Source organism: Branchiostoma lanceolatum, chromosome 18 (genome assembly GCF_035083965.1).
Source record: "Branchiostoma lanceolatum isolate klBraLanc5 chromosome 18, klBraLanc5.hap2, whole genome shotgun sequence".
NCBI classification, from domain to species: domain Eukaryota; kingdom Metazoa; phylum Chordata; class Leptocardii; order Amphioxiformes; family Branchiostomatidae; genus Branchiostoma; species Branchiostoma lanceolatum.
Window position 1 is genome coordinate 13,552,392 of NC_089739.1, and position 19,757 is coordinate 13,572,148.

At 40.4% G+C, this 19,757-nt stretch overlaps 1 protein-coding gene across 1 annotated transcript; it reads left to right on the forward strand.

Moving 5' to 3' along the window:
* Positions 1–405: 405 nt before the first annotated feature.
* On the forward strand, positions 406–9,675 carry LOC136424121 (uncharacterized). The gene is made up of 9 exons (XM_066412559.1): positions 406–784; positions 1,571–1,678; positions 3,370–3,498; positions 4,183–4,386; positions 4,898–4,977; positions 5,282–5,334; positions 7,043–7,204; positions 8,172–8,261; positions 9,120–9,675. Exons 1-9 carry the CDS (start codon positions 472–474, stop codon positions 9,268–9,270), a joined length of 1,290 nt encoding a protein of 429 aa, XP_066268656.1. The 5' UTR covers positions 406–471; the 3' UTR covers positions 9,271–9,675.
* The last annotated feature ends 10,082 nt before the right edge of the window (positions 9,676–19,757 follow it).

The window sequence follows — 19,757 nt, forward strand, 5'->3', positions numbered from 1 at the left end:
AATCAAACCGCGTGTATTTTTATATAGAGAACTCTAATTTGAGAGTTTTGACAAGTTGTAAATATAAGTTTTATCTATTGAAACACTAATGTAATGAAGATATTTGTGGTAGTCCACTGTGGGCTATGGTTTATTTATATCTTTACATTGTCGTGCTGTCAGAATCCTTTCAAAGTTTGTCGCCAGATAACCAGATTATAATATTAATCAATGGTTAACGTTTAACACGGATTTGTTAGTTAGGTAATCGTTTGTTTACCACAGACCAACAAGCGATGCACATGTTACACCCGTGATTGTTCCACACGCTATAACTGCAAAGTACTGGTGCAAGCTTGCATACTTTTATGTATGGGTTTGTGTGTATGAGGTTTTGGCGTTTTTAAGGTCTTCGCTATCTCACAAAGGGTGGTAGACTGTCTTTTTTTTACAAGGCGTGGATATCGGAGAGGATTATTAGGTTATTTCAACATGGCTACCAGAACTCTGAGTTTCTTCCTAGCCTTGTGTGCTTGTGCACAACTTTCCATGACGTTGAACTTCAAACAGATCGGGGAAATGAACGTGAAGACACCGGCGTTCTTAGGACTCCTCCCGAACGTGACGTCTGCGGGGGTTACGAAGTACGACCTCCTGATTAGCACGTTCAGTGGCATTCCGTTCACACAGGACTACGTGTGGGGCGTCCCTGATGTGGGCAGTCGGCTGCAGTCGCCGGCTAGCTGGACGCCTGAGGTCATCACCTACCAACTTCACTGGCCAAACGAGGTGGAACCAGTACCTGGTACGTATTTGATTTTGATTTGATTTTTGATTTTATTAGAATTGCAACAGTGCAATGCACGTGGGACGCAGGCAGCTATTGCTGTTGTCGCGACCCACACACATGTTATACCCTTACACTTGGGTGGAGTGAGGAAAGCCGTGTAAACTGCCTTTTCCCAAGGGCACAAGGTCGGTGGCGTCAGTGGATTCGAACCCGGGACCGCTGGTTTCTGGGCCGAAAACCCTGCCGTTACGCCACACAACACCACAAATGGTACTTAATGTCAAATTTTTCGTAGCAAAGGGATCGAAACGCAATCTAAATCCTTCGTGTTTAACGCAAATGAACGAGGCCACTTCTATGTTCGGGCGACTCCTAGTGTTACTCCCCAAGCCTAGCTCACGAAACCTGCCCAAATAGAAAACGCATGTAAAGCCGAAGCTCTGCTTGGAGAGTAGACTCCTCTGCATTTTCGACACCCCTGGGGCTAGGGTTCTATAGTTAGGGTTAGGTATAGTGTCGGAAGATAGCTGTGTAACCCTGATAACAGCGTTGCCAATGCAGATTACCAGAAAAGTCATAAGTGCATGGCGCATCATATGATTATATGTGGTGGGGACGAACCCCAGTGCATTTTGTGTTACATAAATCTGTTACTTACACCCATCATTGGATGATTCACGCTTATACATATGATATGCCACAGGTGTCTTCAAACTTCTTTTTTAAGTACGTATACTTCTTAGAGCTGTACGTGTTTTTCTTAGAGCTCATAAGTTTATGTATTTCTTTCTGACTCTTCAGTTGACGTATTCGGCAAGCCCGGCGTGGTTAGTGTTGCCGGCGGATTCTTCCTGCCGACGAAATCCGACGGTGGTTTGTTCCTAATCGACGGCTGGCCTGACAAAGCAGGTGGGTTATCTTAGCACAAAAGGTTAGGAAACTTTGAATTTGATCAATCATATCTCTGTTATCAACATCTACCGACATGATTCCACAAGGGTACGTAATTCCGTCACTCTGAAAAAGATACGTCCAAACAGATCTCCAACACAACGTCCCCCAGTATAATGCACGCCTGTACATGTATATCTAAGCTGTACATACCTGGGGCAAGGGGGTTGTTGCACTTAACATCTCTCAAACCCACTTTTTGTCAAAGTGTCGGATTTATGTATCTCGGCGGATTAATGTCAATGGCGTTTACTTAATCGTATCATGTATCACTGGAAAGCTTGTTTATTACCCTTGAATTGATACCATATTTGTCGTGATCTTAATTTCAAAGGTCGAACAATTTATAGCTGTAGAGCTGATTATGCAAGATGTCAAAACAAAAGGGCCGAAATTTCCCCACCAATAGTGTCTGGCTTTCTCATTAGGATGTCTGAACTTTTAAGTGTAGACCCACTACAAAATCAGTCATGACGCTCATTGCACAAGTAGCTAACCACGTGGTTAGCAAGCGGTCACTACGGAGGCTGGTACTCAGGCTATTGCACAAGGGCGTGATCATTACAAACGGGGTATTATTTTAAAGGGGAAAAATGCCAGTTTCACAGCGATATAACGCATTATGTTGAAGAAAAAAACCCGGACATATGATCAAGGAAAATTCGACTTCTTTTCAAGAAACCTTTGAGATTTTATGATGATCCTGCAGATCTTTAATCAGTCCTGATTTCATGGCATGACACGTGGAGTCTAAAGAGTTTACGTAAATATGTTTGCTCACCACAGATTAGCAAAATAATCACAAAGGTGAAAAGGTCGCTGGGGCAAAGATAAACCTCGTGCATAACGCAGTGCCACGTGCCAAGGTACAGGACTTATGCAACGCTATACGCTCGTTCTCATTTAAATGTACACATTTTGTAACTTCCGTTACCGTTTGAAGTAAGACTTTCCTGACATTAAGATATGCCACATATGAGGTGCCAAACTGTCGTTTTTATGAAGACTTGAAACTTTTCTGTCGTTTTTAGAAAAACGACAGTTTGGCACCTTATATGTGGCCTATCTTAATGTCAGGAAAGTCTTACTTCAAACGGTAACGGAAGTTACAAAATGTGTACATTTAAATGAGAACGAGCGTATGATAGTCCAGCGTTGGTCCAATTTTCGACTCGTGCTAGCTATATAGAGGCTTGACATACATTCACAGCTTCTCGAGTTATGCTATCCAGACACACACAGACAAACGCACACACGAAACGGCACCAAAAACATAACCTTCCTGGCAAAGGTAATCAGTGTAAAGGAGGAGGGCATAGCATAGGCAATTTAGAATTCTTCCCCCCTCCTGTACGTGTTTTGTTTATCATAATATATTAATCCTCCTCAAAGCAGGGCCGCTATCAGGTTACGGCTTACATCGTTACTTTGGGTTCAGAACAAATTAACCGCCGTCAGTGCCAAATCAGGTTAGCTCATCAATTATTCCTACGCAACTGTCAGTAACGTCGCCAGAAGCCAGAATACCGGCTTGGAATAGCAGGGGCCCTACGCGAGGTAACGAACCGAGCGAAAGCGGCCCTGCTTTGAAGAGGATGATTATATTATATTCTTTGTTTTGCAAAAAAAAAATAAAATAAAATAAACAGGGTCGCCGGTGGACATCTCTAGCGATGACGAGAAGAGAGACTGGTTTTTCCACCGGGTGGAGTGGGTGGACATGGACGGAGATGGTCTGAAGGACGCTCTCACCGCCAGGGCTTTCTTCAACCCGCTAGGTATTTTCTTTAAATCAATCGATCGATCAATCAATCAATCAATCAATCAATCAATCCATCAAATGGTTTATCATCAAATACAAGAGACTTGCAGCCAGGAGCTGAGCTACGCCTTGTTGTACAAGCAGAGCATCCCAAATTCTTAATTCCACATTAAAATCAAAGCAGACATGAAAATTACACAATGATATGAAAATGATTGTCGTTGAGTAAGTGGATCAAAACCTTGTCATTATAGAACATCACCATGTCACATACACCTTATTTCATGTGGTCTAAGGCTTTAGACCGTGGTGGTCCAAAGCCCTATCTAGTTTCGTACATGTTCCATCAACTTGCAATGGCAAGTAGAAACCCAACCACAGTCAATTCCATCCATGGCATTGATAAATTTCGACTGCTTTCAGTTACCTTCATTGGAATATAATGAACTCAGCTAGTCCTCGCCGCAAGGTGGCGTTGCGACAAGGACGCGGTCCCAAACCTGTCTACATCCCCTTCATCTAGATCTAGGTCTGGCCAGAGCTTAGAAGCGTTCATCTTGTAATTTAAGCTGAATGTTGGTTTCTGTAACATGTATACTTGGTCATGGCAAGGAGGTTAAATATAACTTATATTAAACCTCCTTGGTCATGGTGACACATTTTCTTGAATTAGTATTTCATTTTTTTTTCCAAATAATAGCGGGTAGTTCTAAAGGAGAACTTCTGTGGTTCCAACAACCGAAGTCTAACCCCACCACCACGCCTTACTGGTCTCTACATAAGATCATCACTGGCCCAGATACCTTCTTCCGCACGGCCAAGCTTCCAATTGGTGGGAAGTTACGAACAGTCATAATCACCTGCGGGTTCTTTTCCAAGGAGCTGCGGATCACGTGGACAGATGGTGAGCGTCACGTGAGCAAATCGTGATACGTCACGTGAACAGATCGTAATGCGTCATGTGAACAAATCGTGATGCGTCACGTAAATAAATCGTCATGCGTCACGTGAACAAGTCGTCATGCGTCACGTAAATAAATCGTGATGCGTCACGTAAACAGATCGTGATGCGTCACGTGAACAAATCGTGATCCTTCACGTAAACACATCGTGACGAGTCACGTGAACAAATCATGATCTATAGCATTTTACAGCAGTGGATATCAATTATGATAAAAAGAAAACTTAACGAAGTACTGCAATTTGTTTAATTATTTAATACCAACCTGATTGAACTATTCACGGATGTTTAGTTTTTTTTGTGTTCGAAACGACCATCTCCAAGAAATGAAAATGAAAGAACGGTTAGATATGCTAGATATTGTTTGATGTTCAAAGGCTATATCAAGATACTTTCTTTTATTCAACTTTTTTGTCCAAAATGACCACCGGTTCCAAAAACAATATTACTACAGATCCAAAAGGAAACTGGACAAACACAAAAAGTATCAACTCTGCAGTGATCGACGATGGCCTCCAGTACTTTTCTGTGGAGGTTAGTAGTTAATTTGTTATTTCGTTTGTTTGTTTTGTATGATATCTCAGTTTTGTACAGTACGTACAAGATGCGCAAGACCGGGTTGTAAGGGCTGATCCACTCACACCTTGGAATACCCCTATTCTTTTTCGATAAGTGTGTATGTAAGCCTCAAGAGTCAAACCCCTTCACGTACTTAAAAGAACCCAACACGCGAAGAATAGTAGGGGTGACCCGGTGCGCTTGGCTTAGAACTCTAGCCGTAGCGAAGTATCATTGCACTACTAGCTGCCACTTATGATGCATATTCTATTTGTTATAGGTTGCAGATCTGAATGCGGATGGCACAGATGACTTATTGGTTACCGTAAACAGGTAATACACACTGCAACTAGAAAGGCTACATTTACAATCAGATACATAATGTTTACCTTCAAATGGTCTTGCCTTACAAACGACTACTCTATTTGAGGATTTTCACATTTTTTTTCAAAAATACCTTTTTCCGCAAACTCAGATCATAACTAGAAAGGCAACATTTGCGGGAGCAAAATTTAATGCAACATGTTTCGCCCATTTCCCTCCCCATGCAAAAAGCGACTGTGGCATAGAGGCTTATTCTCCAAGCAGAGGTTTTGGTCGGCTTGGGTAGTAGTGGCCAGGGTTTTTAGGCTGGCCTCCCGTTACGGTATTCAGCGCCGATATCCAAGACCTCCCCGCGGCCCGATAGTGTAGACATGTAACGTTAACATGGGTTTACGCAAGGAGGTTGAAAATTCTTAGGTTTACGTCATTTTTAGTCAAAACTTTTAACAATTACTCAAAGCAAGGGCCTCCTTGCTCAAGGAAAATTGTCATGCACTTCACAATTCTCTATTGTTATTGTTAATGTCATTGTCAACGTCCCGACACGGGATGTTTCCTAAGGTGGGAAACTTTGGACACGTTGTGCGCACTATTGTGCGCACTGGTGTCCAATCTTGGTGACACGTCTAGAAAATTCGTGTACATAGCGAGGAAATGTCAAGTTTCACCATAGTGTCCAAGCTTGCAAATTTGTGGAAATCTTTGTTTCCATGCAATATTAAAATAAGAAAAACACCGTATGTGTCGAAAAATACCACCAGAAAAGTTTTGAACCTTCTCAATTGCACTTCAGTAGGACACAGCAATATCAACACAAGGATGGGCGCCAGGGAGTAGTGAAGTTGTGTCTGCAGCTGTCAGAGTAGAGCCCCTAATTAAATTGACTATTTCAACCAATCGGGTTGAGCTTGATAAATCTGCGCTCTCTCATTGGCTGACGGAATTAGTCCACCTGGCCAGATGACTAAAGATGTGACCTAAAGGTCAGTGACCCAATATGAGGAAAATAGCCGATCTTCTCCCCCAAAATACCCTCTAAAATCGTATTTCGAAGTGTTCTATGCCAAATGTGCGAATGGGATTCTTTGAATATTTGTTTAATGTACCCCCATAGCAAATTTCAGGTCATTTGGATTTATTTCCAGAGCACAGGAGGCCAAAATGTACGTTTTTGGTCAGAAAAACCTCAATAAAATCACTTTCAAGGTCAATATCGAAAAAATGAAAAAAATGGTCCCATGGTATTTACCCAATCTACCTGTATGCCAAATTTCAGCTCAGTTGGTCCAGGGACGACCGAGGTGCGTTGACTGTAAGATTTGACAGGAGAAAGAAACCTTACGAACACAGTACTAGTATGTTGCGCCCAACAGTATGTTGGGCTCAACTATGTTGGGCTCAACATAAATATCCATGTTTGTGTTTATGTTTACAGGACATTACGGTCTCTGACGACGATATCAGATATGCTTGTACGTCATACTGTAAATGCATTTATGTTCGCGTGGTTTTATTTCGCGCTAAGGTGAAAATGGAGCGTTTGCGGTGGTTCTAAGTTCGCAGAAGTGCTATTATAGTCACATACTGCTACAGTATTTGCCAAAAATATTTACGATGGGTGTAAGTGCGCGGTGAAACGGTCGCCGCGAAAAGCGCGAACATAAAACCACCGCGAACATTTCTACATTTACAGTATTTTCTTTGGTTTGCTTATTAGCGCTAGCAACGGTACCGTCTACATCTACGAGGTTCCTGCCGACGTGGCGACGCAGCCATTCGGACGAATCGTCATCAAGAGCGGCTACAGCGTGCCCGGGTTTTTCACGAACGGGAAAGGAGCACCCGGCTCCGCCTTCCCTTTCTATCCATCCGCTAACAAGTAAGGATATGTTTTAGGTGCCGTTTGTCTGTCTGTGTGTGTGTGTGTGTCTGTCTGTGTGTGTGTGTGTGTCTGTCTGTGTGTGTGTGTGTGTCTGTGTGTGTGTCTGTATGTGTGTGTGTGTATGTGTGTGTCTGTGTGTGTGTCTATGTGTGTGTGTTTGTGTGTGTGTGTGTGTTGTGAGTGTAAATGTGTGTGTGTGTGTGCGTGTGTGTGCCTATGACTCTGTGTGTGTGTGTGTGTGTGTGTGTGTGTGTGTGTGTGTGTGTGCGCGCGCGTGTCTTGTGTTTGTCTTGTGTGTGTTCGTGTGTGTATGTGCGCGTGTGTGCGTGTGTGTGTGTCTTTGCCCGTGGACAGCATAACTTGAGAAGTTGTGGATGGATCCGTATGTTATTTGGTAAGTCTCGGGAAAAAGAAGGTCAAGTTCGATAATGGGCCTCCTAGCGACTTTCTGCGGAACTGAAACGGAGCTTCTGGTTTAGGTTTTTCACGAACAGGAAAGGCGCACATGGCTCCTCCTTCCCTTTCTATCCATCTGCTTACAAGTAAGGGGATTAAAGGTGGTCCCATATGCTCCTTTGATTAGGGAAGACAACTATTCTAAGAAATTGATAAAAGTTTTTCCGAATAAAATATTAAAGGTAGTGGATCTAATTAAGCCATAAAGTCAAAGTCAAAAACCCTTAGCCTTTTTGAGGCCGTCGGGACAGTGGGTTGTTATCCAATGAGTCTGGGCCAACACCGTGCTCTAGACACAGTGGATAACAACCCACTACCTCTACGGTCTCAAAAATGCTAAGAGGATTTTAACTACCTTTACCTTTGCTTGGGAAAGCCTTTATAATTTGGATACTTATTTTCCGTATGAGGTTCGCACTTTTTTTAAAAATTGATTTTTTTGGGGTAAAACTCAGATCCCAAATATTCAGATTTGTGTTTGTGTTTATTTCTATTGTTTTGTTGACAGGACTGGAAAGCCCTACATCCTGGTATCTGGTGACGATGACAGACATGCTTACGTCATGACTCCACTCAGTAAGGACCCCAAAGACTGGCGGTAAGGGCACTCCCGTCTTCAAGAAATGAATCATACAAAACAGGAGCTATATCCGAAGACCGTTTGTTTGCAACACACATCATCATCATATCGATGAATTCCACAGCCGTGGAGTAATATGATGAAGAACTCCACGACCGTGGAATTCATCAATCCACGGTCTTTGGATATATCTGAAAACTTATGAATTCATTAAAACTTATGTCTTTGATTCTTTTCACGTGCAACAATATCAAAACAGCAAACCAGAGAAGGGTAGGTGCCTCGAGCACGTCAAAGAGGAAGGGCTAGCCAACCCCTCCCTGTAAAATGTAGCCTGCTACTGAAACAGCAAGGAAAAGTTGCTGGCCTATGGTGCTATTAGGCACTACAAGGTGAAACGTTATAGGGGCGAAGCACCCCCATGCCGTGGAACCATAGTCTCCAAGCTGACCCAACGGTTGCAAAGACCGTATCCAACTGGCAGAATGAGTTTTTTTTGCAACCCGACGGTGCCTGACAACTTCTCTGGCTGACTGAAGCTTCTCTGGATAGATTGTACGATTTTGGCACCGTGGAGATCTGCTTGGAGATTAGTGGAACCATGCACCCCCTTTATCCGGGGGAGCAGATTCTCTGACAAGAATAACATTCTGATTGACCAAGGATGCTACTAGGTCACATATGGCAATTCCGTAACGTTAGATTTTATTTTGATAAAATTCTCCAAAACTCCACAAATACCATCACACTACACCAAGAGGTTCTTGAGTTACCCTAACTACAAAAATCAAGACCACACTCACAGGGACAGACAGACACACTCAAAACAACATGTCCATTTTTGTTGGGATAACAACAAATGTTACATTTCCCCAGGTACAAACAGGACGTGGTGTACCACGGTGGCGGTACGGTAGGACAGATCGTCATGGCTGACGTCAACGCGGACGGGATACAGGAAGTCTTCGTGCCGGCTTACAACGATAACAAAGTCGTGGTTTACCAAGTCACAGACACAGAAGGATAACGTTGTGTTTTTTTTTTTAAATACTAGTAATCTTTATTCGTATTTTCCAACAACAAATCAAGGAAGTAATGCGTATATGATAGAAACTTAAAAAACAGAAAGACAGTTTGCCAACAATAAACTGATGAGGCAAATTATGGCATAACGATCCCCACTTAAACAGGTGTTTATCAAGTTTTCCAGATTGTGTGCAATTAGTATGTATTCCAGTTTTTCCACTTTGTGGTAGTATTTTACATAGCCTATGTATCCATCTATCATCATGGCTAACTTAACATGTCTGTTTTCCAATAAGTAAAGTTTCACAATTGGCAACAATGCATTAAGAACGTTAACAATTACACGACAATTGCCGGAAGTACCTAATATAATTAGTCTAGGAGCAAGTATTACTAATACATTGACTTATTGACTTGTTGTACCCAGAAGGATAACTTAAGGGCTATGTCCCCTGGACATAGGTTCCTCAGTTAACTGAAGAGGGACCACCATGAAGATTGATAAATAGGTAGATAAGTTAACTTAATCTGCTCAACAGAAACGCCAAACTAATAAATACGATCACAAGAGAGAGAGAGAGAAATATCTAGGGCTAGTGAGACTCTAAAGCTAAAGAGAGAGCTAAAGAGTGGCTGTCGGACTATTTTTGGGCCCGGCCGGGACCCCGAATCATTTAACCCGGCCTTAAAATCAACGAAAGAATTCAGTAAAAATAGACACCGTTGAGTGACAGCACTTGGAGGCACTACCCCGGTACCCCGCAGTCTACCAGGACAAAGTTGTGGCTACACCCCCGACGGATACCGGCGCAATTGGGAGCACAGCTTTAGTCATCCTATAGTTGTTTCCATGGAAGCAAGTTGGCAACCATCAAGGCGGTTGCAAAACCAGATACGTATTTACCATGCCTGCTTCTTTTTATGGCTTATGATGGCTGCTTCTTCGTTCCGAAGATCATTGGCTTATGGTGCGCAGTTAAACCGCATGTCATATCAGTCTCCAAACTTAGCACTTACATACTACATCAGGTAAGTGTTAATTATGCATCTGATCGATCAAGAAACCTCAAAGTTGGAAACCTTTGATAGATCTATATTCTAATGCTCACACTTTAGGAATCGTCTGTGAAAGCAAAGACTTCTTCTGACGTGTTAGCTGCTGTGGAAATGGCATATTTTGATCAGGGCCATGAATGAGAAAGTAAAGCAGTATCATTTCCTCAAATACCCACCAAGTGCCCTATCGTTTGAATGTAAAATTTGAAAATTCCGATAAAGAGATTGAATTTTAGAAGGGTGCAATTCGTCTATAATGCTTTAAGTATAGGGTGGGGGGCGTAACTTTGGTCAGCTATTACTTCGTAACCATGAATGAGAAAGTAAAGCAGTATCATTTCCTCAAATACCCACCAAGTGTCCTATAGCTTGAATGTAAAGTTTGAAAATTCCGATAAAGAGATTGAATTTTAGAAGGGTGCAATTCGTCTATAATGCTTTAAGTATAGGGTGGGGGGGGGCGTAACTTTGGTCAGCTATTACTTCGTAACCATGAATGAGAAAGTAAAGCAGTATCATTTCCTCAAATACCCACCAAGTGCCCTATCATTTGAATGTAAAATTTGAAAATTCCGATAAAGAGATTGAATTTTAGAAGGGTGCAATTCGTCTATAATGCTTTAAGTATAGGGTGGGGGGGGGCGTAACTTTGGTCCGCTATTACTTCGTAACCATGAATGAGAAAGTAAAGCAGTATCATTTCCTCAAATACCCACCAAGTGTCCTATCGTTTGAATGTAAAGTTTGAAAATTCCGATAAAGAGATTGAATTTTAGAAGGGTGCAATTCGTCTATAATGCTTTAAGTATAGGGTGGGGGGGGGGGGGCGTAACTTTGGTCAGCTATTACTTCGTAACCATGAATGAGAAAGTAAAGCAGTATCATTTCCTCAAATACCCACCAAGTGCCCTATCGTTTGAATGTAAAGTTTGAAAATTCCGATAAAGAGATTGAATTTTAGAAGGGTGCAATTCGTCTACAATGCTTAAAGTATAGGGTGGGGGGCGTAACTTTGGTCAGCTATTACTTCGTAACCATGAATGAGAAAGTAAAGCAGTATCATTTCCTCAAATACCCACCAAGTGCCCTATCGTTTGAATGTAAAGTTTGAAAATTCCGATAAAGAGATTGAAAGTTAGAAGGGTGCAATTCGTCTAAAATGCTTAAAGTATAGGGTGGGGGGGCGTAACTTTGGTCGACAGTCAGCTATTACTTGGTAACCATGAATGAGAAAGTAAAGCAGTATCATTTCCTCAAATACCCACAAAGTGCCCTATCGTTTGAATGTAAAGTTTGAAAATTCCGATAAAGAGATTGAATTTTAGAAGGGTGCAATTCGTCTATAATGCTTTAAGTATAGGGTGGGGGGGGGGGCGTAACTTTGGTCAGCTATTACTTCGTAACCATGAATGAGAAAGTAAAGCAGTATCATTTCCTCAAATACCCACCAAGTGCCCTATCGTTTGAATGTAAAGTTTGAAAATTCCGATAAAGAGATTGAATTTTAGAAGGGTGCAATTCGTCTATAATACTTTAAGTATAGGTTGGGGGGGCGTAACTTTGGTCAGCTATTACTTCGTAACCATGAATGAGAAAGTAAAGCAGTATCATTTCCTCAAATACCCACCAAGTGCCCTATCGTTTGAATGTAAAGTTTGAAAATTCCGATAAAGAGATTGAAAGTTAGAAGGGTGCAATTCGTCTAAAATGCTTAAAGTATAGGGTGGGGGGGCGTAACTTTGGTCGACAGTCAGCTATTACTTGGTAACCATGAATGAGAAAGTAAAGCAGTATCATTTCCTCAAATACCCACAAAGTGCCCTATCGTTTGAATGTAAAGTTTGAAAATTCCGATAAAGAGATTGAATTTTAGAAGGGTGCAATTCATCTATAATGCTTTAAGTATGAGGTAGGGGGGCGTAACTTTGGTCCGCTATTACTTCGTAACCATGAATGAGAAAGTAAAGCAGTATCATTTCCTCAAATACCCACCAAGTGCCATATCGTTTGAATGTAAAGTTTGAAAATTCCGATAAAGAGATTGAATTTTAGAAGAGTGCAATTCGTCTATAATGCTTAAAGTATAGGATGGGGGGGCGTAACTTTGGTCAGCTATTACTTCGTAACCATGAATGAGAAAGTAAAGCAGTATCATTTCCTCAAATACCCACCAAGTGCCCTATCGTTTGAATGTAAAGTTTGAAAATTCCGATAAAGAGATTGAATTTTAAAAGGGTGCAATTTATCTATAATGCTTTACGTATGGGGTGGGGTGGCGTAACTTTGGTCAGCTATTAGTTCGTAACCATGAATGAGAAAGTAAAACAGTATCATTTCCTCAAATACCCACCAAGTGTCCTATAGTTTGAATGTAAAGTTTGAAAATTCCGATAAAGAGATTGAATTTTAGAAGGGTGCAATTCGTCTATAATGCTTAAAGTATAGGGTGGGGGGGCGTAACTTTGGTCAGCTATTACTTCGTAACCATGAATGAGAAAGTAAAGCAGTATCATTTCCTCAAATACCCACCAAGTGTCCTATAGTTTGAATGTAAAGTTTGAAAATTCCGATAAAGAGATTGAATTTTAGAAGGGTGCAATTCGTCTATAATACTTTAAGTATAGGGTGGGGGGGCGTAACTTTGGTCAGCTATTACTTCGTAACCATGAATGAGAAAGTGAAGCAGTATCATTTCCTCAAATACCCACCAAGTGCCCTATCGTTTGAATGTAAAGTTTGAAAATTCCGATAAAGAGATTGAATTTTAGAAGGGTGCAATTCATCTATAATGCTTTACGTATGGGGTGGGGGGCGTAACTTTGGTCAACTATTACTTCGTAACCATGAATGAGAAAGTAAAGCAGTATCATTTCCTCAAATACCCACCGAGTGCCCTATCGTTTGAATGTAAAGTTTGAAAATTCCGATAAAGAGATTGAATTTTAGAAGGGTGCAATTCGTCTATAATGCTTAAAGTATAGGGTGGGGTGGCGTAACTTTGGTCAGCTATTACTTCGTAACCATGAATGAGAAAGTAAAGAAGTATCATTTCCTCAAATACCCACCAAGTGTCCTATAGTTTGAATGTAAAGTTTGAAAATTCCGATAAAGAGATTGAGTTTTGGAAGGGTGCAATTCGTCTATAATACTTTAAGTATAGGGTGGGGGGGCGTAACTTTGGTCAGCTATTACTTCGTAACCATGAATGAGAAAGTGAAGCAGTATCATTTCCTCAAATACCCACCAAGTGCCCTATCGTTTGAATGTAAAGTTTGAAAATTCCGATAAAGAGATTGAATTTTAGAAGGGTGCAATTCATCTATAATGCTTTACGTATGGGGTGGGGGGGCGTAACTTTGGTCAACTATTACTTCATAACCATGAATGAGAAAGTAAAGCAGTATCATTTCCTCAAATACCCACCGAGTGCCCTATCGTTTGAATGTAAAGTTTGAAAATTCCTTAAAGAGATTGAATTTTAGAAGGGTGCAATTCGTCTATAATGCTTAAAGTATAGGGTGGGGTGGCGTTACTTTGGTCAGCTATTACTTCGTAACCATGAATGAGAAAGTAAAGAAGTATCATTTCCTCAAATACCCACCAAGTGCCATATCGTTTGAATGTAAAGTTTGAAAATTCCTTAAAGAGATTGAATTTTAGAAGAGTGCAATTCGTCTATAATGCTTAAAGTATAGGATGGGGGGGGCGTAACTTTGGTCAGCTATTACTTCGTAACCATGAATGAGAAAGTGAAGCAGTATCATTTCCTCAAATACCCACCGAGTGCCCTATCGTTTGAATGTAAAGTTTGAAAATTCCGATAAAGAGATTGAATTTTAGAAGGGTGCAATTCGTCTATAATGCTTAAAGTATAGGGTGGGGTGGCGAAACTTTGGTCAGCTATTACTTCGTAACCATGAATGAGAAAGTAAAGAAGTATCATTTCCTCAAATACCCACCAAGTGTCCTATAGTTTGAATGTAAAGTTTGAAAATTCCGATAAAGAGATTGAATTTTAGAAGGGTGCAATTCGTCTATAATACTTTAAGTATAGGGTGGGGGGGCGTAACTTTGGTCAGCTATTACTTCGTAACCATGAATGAGAAAGTAAAGCAGTATCATTTCCTCAAATACCCACCAAGTGCCCTATCGTTTGAATGTAAAGTTTGAAAATTCCGATAAAGAGATTGAATTTTAGAAGGGTGCAATTCATCTATAATGCTTTACGTATGGGGTGGGGTGGCGTAACTTTGGTCAGCTATTACTTCGTAACCATGAATGAGAAAGTAAAGCAGTATCATTTCCTCAAATACCCACCAAGTGCCCTATCGTTTGAATGTAAAGTTTGAAAATTCCGATAAAGAGATTGAATTTTAGAAGGGTGCAATTCGTCTATAATGCTTTAAGTATAGGGTGTGGGGGGGGGGGGGTGAGGGTAACTTTGGTCAGCTATTACTTCGTAACCATGAATGAGAAAGTAAAGCAGTATCATTTCCTCAAATACCCACCAAGTGTCCTATAGTTTGAATGTAAAGTTTGAAAATTCCGATAAAGAGATTGAGTTTTGGAAGGGTGCAATTCGTCCATAATGCTTAAAGTATAGGGTGGGGTGGCGTAACTTTGGTCAGCTATTACTTCGTAACCATGATTGAGAAAGTAAAGCAGTATCATTTCCTCAAATACCCACCAAGTGCCCTATCGTTTGAACGTAAAGTTTGAAAATTCCGATAAAGAGATTGAATTTTAGAAGGGTGCAATTCGTCTACAATGCTTAAAGTATAGGGTGGGGGGCGTAACTTTGGTCAGCTATTAGTTCGTAACCATGAATGAGAAAGTAAAGCAGTATCATTTCCTCAAAAACCCACCAAGTGCCCTATCGTTTGAATGTAAAGTTTGAAAATTCCGATAAAGAGATTGAATTTTAGAAGGGTGCAATTCGTCTATAATGCTTAAAGTATAGGATGGGGGGGCGTAACTTTGGTCAGCTATTACTTCGTAACCATGAATGAGAAAGTAAAGCAGTATCATTTCCTCAAATACCCACCAAGTGCCCTATCGTTTGAATGTAAAGTTTGAAAATTCCGATAAAGAGATTGAATTTTAGAAGGGTGCAATTCGTCTGTAATGCTTTAAGTATTGGGTGGGGGGGGGGAGGGTAACTTTGGTCAGCTATTACTTCGTAACCATGAATGAGAAAGTAAAGCAGTATCATTTCCTCAAATACCCACCAAGTGCCCTATCGTTTGAATGTAAAGTTTGAAAATTCCGATAAAGAGATTGAATTTTAGAAGGGTGCAATTCGTCTATAATGCTTTAAGTATAGGGTGGGGGGGGGGGGGCGTAACTTTGGTCCGCTATTACTTCGTAACCATGAATGAGAAAGTAAAGCAGTATCATTTCCTCAGATACCCACCAAGTGCCCTATCGTTTGAATGTAAAGTTTGAAAATTCCGATAAAGAGATTGAATTTTAGAAGGGTGCAATTCGTCTATAATGCTTTAAGTATAGGGTGGGGGGGGGGGGCGTAACTTTGGTCCGCTATTACTTCGTAACCATGAATGAGAAAGTAAAGCAGTATCATTTCCTCAGATACCCACCAAGTGCCCTATCGTTTGAATGTAAAGTTTGAAAATTCCGATAAAGAGATTGAATTTTAGAAGGGTGCAATTCGTCTATAATGCTTAAAGTATAGGATGGGGGGGCGTAACTTTGGTCAGCTATTACTTCGTAACCATGAATGAGAAAGTAAAGCAGTATCATTTCCTCAAATACCCACCAAGTGCCCTATCGTTTGAATGTAAAGTTTGAAAATTCCGATAAAGAGATTGAATTTTAGAAGGGTGCAATTCGTCTGTAATGCTTTAAGTATAGGGTGGGGGGGGGGGCGTAACTTTGGTCAGCTATTACTTCGTAACCATGAATGAGAAAGTAAAGCAGTATCATTTCCTCAAATACCCACCAAGTGCCCTATCGTTTGAATGTAAAGTTTGAAAATTCCGATAAAGAGATTGAATTTTAGAAGGGTGCAATTCGTCTATAATACTTTAAGTATAGGGTGGGGGGGGCGAAACTTTGGTCAGCTATTACTTCGTAACCATGAATGAGAAAGTAAAGCAGTATCATTTCCTCAAATACCCACCACGTGCCCTATCGTTTGAATGTTAAGTTTGAAAATTCCGATAAAGAGATTGAATTTTAGAAGGGTGCAATTCATCTATAATGCTTTACGTATGGGGTGGGGGGGCGTAACTTTGGTCAACTATTACTTCGTAACCATGAATGAGAAAGTAAAGCAGTATCATTTCCTCAAATACCCACCGAGTGCCCTATCGTTTGAATGTAAAGTTTGAAAATTCCGATAAAGAGATTGAATTTTAGAAGGGTGCAATTCGTCTATAATGCTTAAAGTATAGGGTGGGGTGGCGTAACTTTGGTCAGCTATTACTTCGTAACCATGAATGAGAAAGTAAAACAGTATCATTTCCTCAAATACCCACCAAGTGTCCTTTAGTTTGAATGTAAAGTTTGAAAATTCCGATAAAGAGATTGAATTTTAGAAGGGTGCAATTCGTCTATAATACTTTAAGTATAGGGTGGGGGGGCGTAACTTTGGTCAGCTATTACTTCGTAACCATGAATGAGAAAGTAAAGCAGTATCATTTCCTCAAATACCCACCAAGTGCCCTATCGTTTGAATGTAAAGTTTGAAAATTCCGATAAAGAGATTGAATTTTAGAAGGGTGCAATTCATCTATAATGCTTTACGTATGGGGTGGGGTGGCGTAACTTTGGTCAGCTATTACTTCGTAACCATGAATGAGAAAGTAAAGCAGTATCTTTTCCTCAAATACCCACCAAGTGCCCTATCGTTTGAATGTAAAGTTTGAAAATTCCGATAAAGAGATTGAATTTTAGAAGGGTGCAATTCGTCTGTAATGCTTAAAGTATAGGGTGGGGTGGCGTAACTTTGGTCAGCTATTACTTCGTAACCATGAATGAGAAAGTAAAGAAGTATCATTTCCTCAAATACCCACCAAGTGTCCTATAGTTTGAATGTAAAGTTTGAAAATTCCGATAAAGAGATTGAATTTTAGAAGGGTGCAATTCGTCTATAATACTTTAAGTATAGGGTGGGGGGGCGTAACTTTGGTCAGCTATTACTTCGTAACCATGAATGAGAAAGTAAAGCAGTATCATTTCCTCAAATACCCACCAAGTGCCCTATCGTTTGAATGTAAAGTTTGAAAATTCCGATAAAGAGATTGAATTTTAGAAGGGTGCAATTCGTCTATAATGCTTTACGTATGGGGTGGGGTGGCGTAACTTTGGTCAGCTATTACTTCGTAACCATGAATGAGAAAGTAAAGCAGTATCATTTCCTCAAATACCCACCAAGTGCCCTATCGTTTGAATGTAAAGTTTGAAAATTCCGATAAAGAGATTGAATTTTAGAAGGGTGCAATTCGTCTGTAATGCTTAAAGTATAGGGTGGGGTGGCGTAACTTTGGTCAGCTATTACTTCGTAACCATGATTGAGAAAGTAAAGCAGTATCATTTCCTCAAATACCCACCAAGTGCCCTATCGTTTGAACGTAAAGTTTGAAAATTCCGATAAAGAGATTGAATTTTAGAAGGGTGCAATTCGTCTACAATGCTTAAAGTATAGGGTGGGGGGCGTAACTTTGGTCAGCTATTAGTTCGTAACCATGAATGAGAAAGTAAAGCAGTATCATTTCCTCAAAAACCCACCAAGTGCCCTATCGTTTGAATGTAAAGTTTGAAAATTCCGATAAAGAGATTGAATTTTAGAAGGGTGCAATTCGTCTACAATGCTTATAGCTTAAAGTATAGGGTGGGGGGGCGTAACTTTGGTCAGCTATTACTTCGTAACCATGAATGAGAAAGTAAAGCAGTATCATTTCCTCAAATACCCACCAAGTGCCCTATCGTTTGAATGTAAAGTTTGAAAATTCCGATAAAGAGATTGAATTTTAGACGGGTACAATTTGTCTATAATGCTTAAAGTATAGGGTGGGGGGGCGTAACTTTGGTCAGCTATTACTTCGTAACCATGAATGAGAAAGTAAAGCAGTATCATTTCCTCAAATACCCACCAAGTGCCCTATCGTTTGAATGTAAAGTTTGAAAATTCCGATAAAGAGATTGAATTTTAGAAGGGTGCAATTCGTCTATAATGCTTTAAGTATGATGTAGGGGGGCGTAACTTTGGTCCGCTATTACTTCGTAACCATGAATGAGAAAGTAAAGCAGTATCATTTCCTCAAATACCCACCAAGTGCCCTATCGTTTGAATGTAAAGTTTGAAAATTCCGATAAAGAGATTGAATTTTAGAAGGGTGCAATTCGTCTATAATGCTTTAAGTATAGGGTGGGGGGGCGTAACTTTGGTCAGCTATTACTTCGTAACCATGAATGAGAAAGTAAAGCAGTATCATTTCCTCAAATACCCACCAAGTGCCCTATCGTTTGAATGTAAAGTTTGAAAATTCCGATAAAGAGATTGAATTTTAGAAGGGTGCAATTCGTCTATAATGCTTTAAGTATAGGGTGGGGGGGCGTAACTTTGGTCAGCTATTATTCGTAACCATGAATGAGAAAGTAAAGCAGTATCATTTCCTCAAATACCCACCGAGTGCCCTATCGTTTGAATGTAAAGTTTGAAAATTCCGATAAAGAGATTGAATTTTAGAAGGGTGCAATTCGTCTACAATGCTTAAAGTATAGGGTGGGGGGCGTAACTTTGGTCACCTATTACTTCGTAACCATGAATGAGAAAGTAAAGCAGTATCATTTCCTCAAAAACCCACCAAGTGCCCTATCGTTTGAATGTAAAGTTTGAAAATTCCGATAAAGAGATTGAATTTTAGAAGGGTGCAATTCGTCTACAATGCTTATAGCTTAAAGTATACGGTGGGAGGGCGTAACTTTGGTCAGCTATTACTTCGTAACCATGAATGAGAAAGTAAAGCAGTATCATTTCCTCAAAAACCCACCAAGTGCCCTATCGTTTGAATGTAAAGTTTGAAAATTCCGATAAAGAGATTGAATTTTAGAAGGGTGCAATTCGTCTGTAATGCTTTAAGTATAGGGTGTGGGGGGGGGGGTGAGGGTAACTTTGGTCAGCTATTACTTCGTAACCATGAATGAGAAAGTAAAGCAGTATCATTTCCTCAAATACCCACCAAGTGCCCTATCGTTTGAATGTAAAGTTTGAAAATTCCGATAAAGAGATTGAATTTTAGAAGGGTACAATTTGTCTATAATGCTTAAAGTATAGGGTGGGGGGCGTAACTTTGGTCAGCTATTACTTCGTAACCATGAATGAGAAAGTAAAGCAGTATCATTTCCTCAAATACCCACCAAGTGCCCTATCGTTTGAATGTAAAGTTTGAAAATTCCGATAAAGAGATT

Bases quoted from the DNA above. Each gene is read 5' to 3' on its own strand.
- LOC136424121 (XM_066412559.1), top strand. From the start codon at position 472: ATGGCTACCAGAACTCTGAGTTTCTTCCTAGCCTTGTGTGCTTGTGCA. The intron at 4,387-4,897 runs GTGAGCGTCACG...ATATTACTACAG, and splicing joins GCGGATCACGTGGACAGATG to ATCCAAAAGGAAACTGGACA. The intron at 8,262-9,119 runs GTAAGGGCACTC...ACATTTCCCCAG, and splicing joins AAGGACCCCAAAGACTGGCG to GTACAAACAGGACGTGGTGT.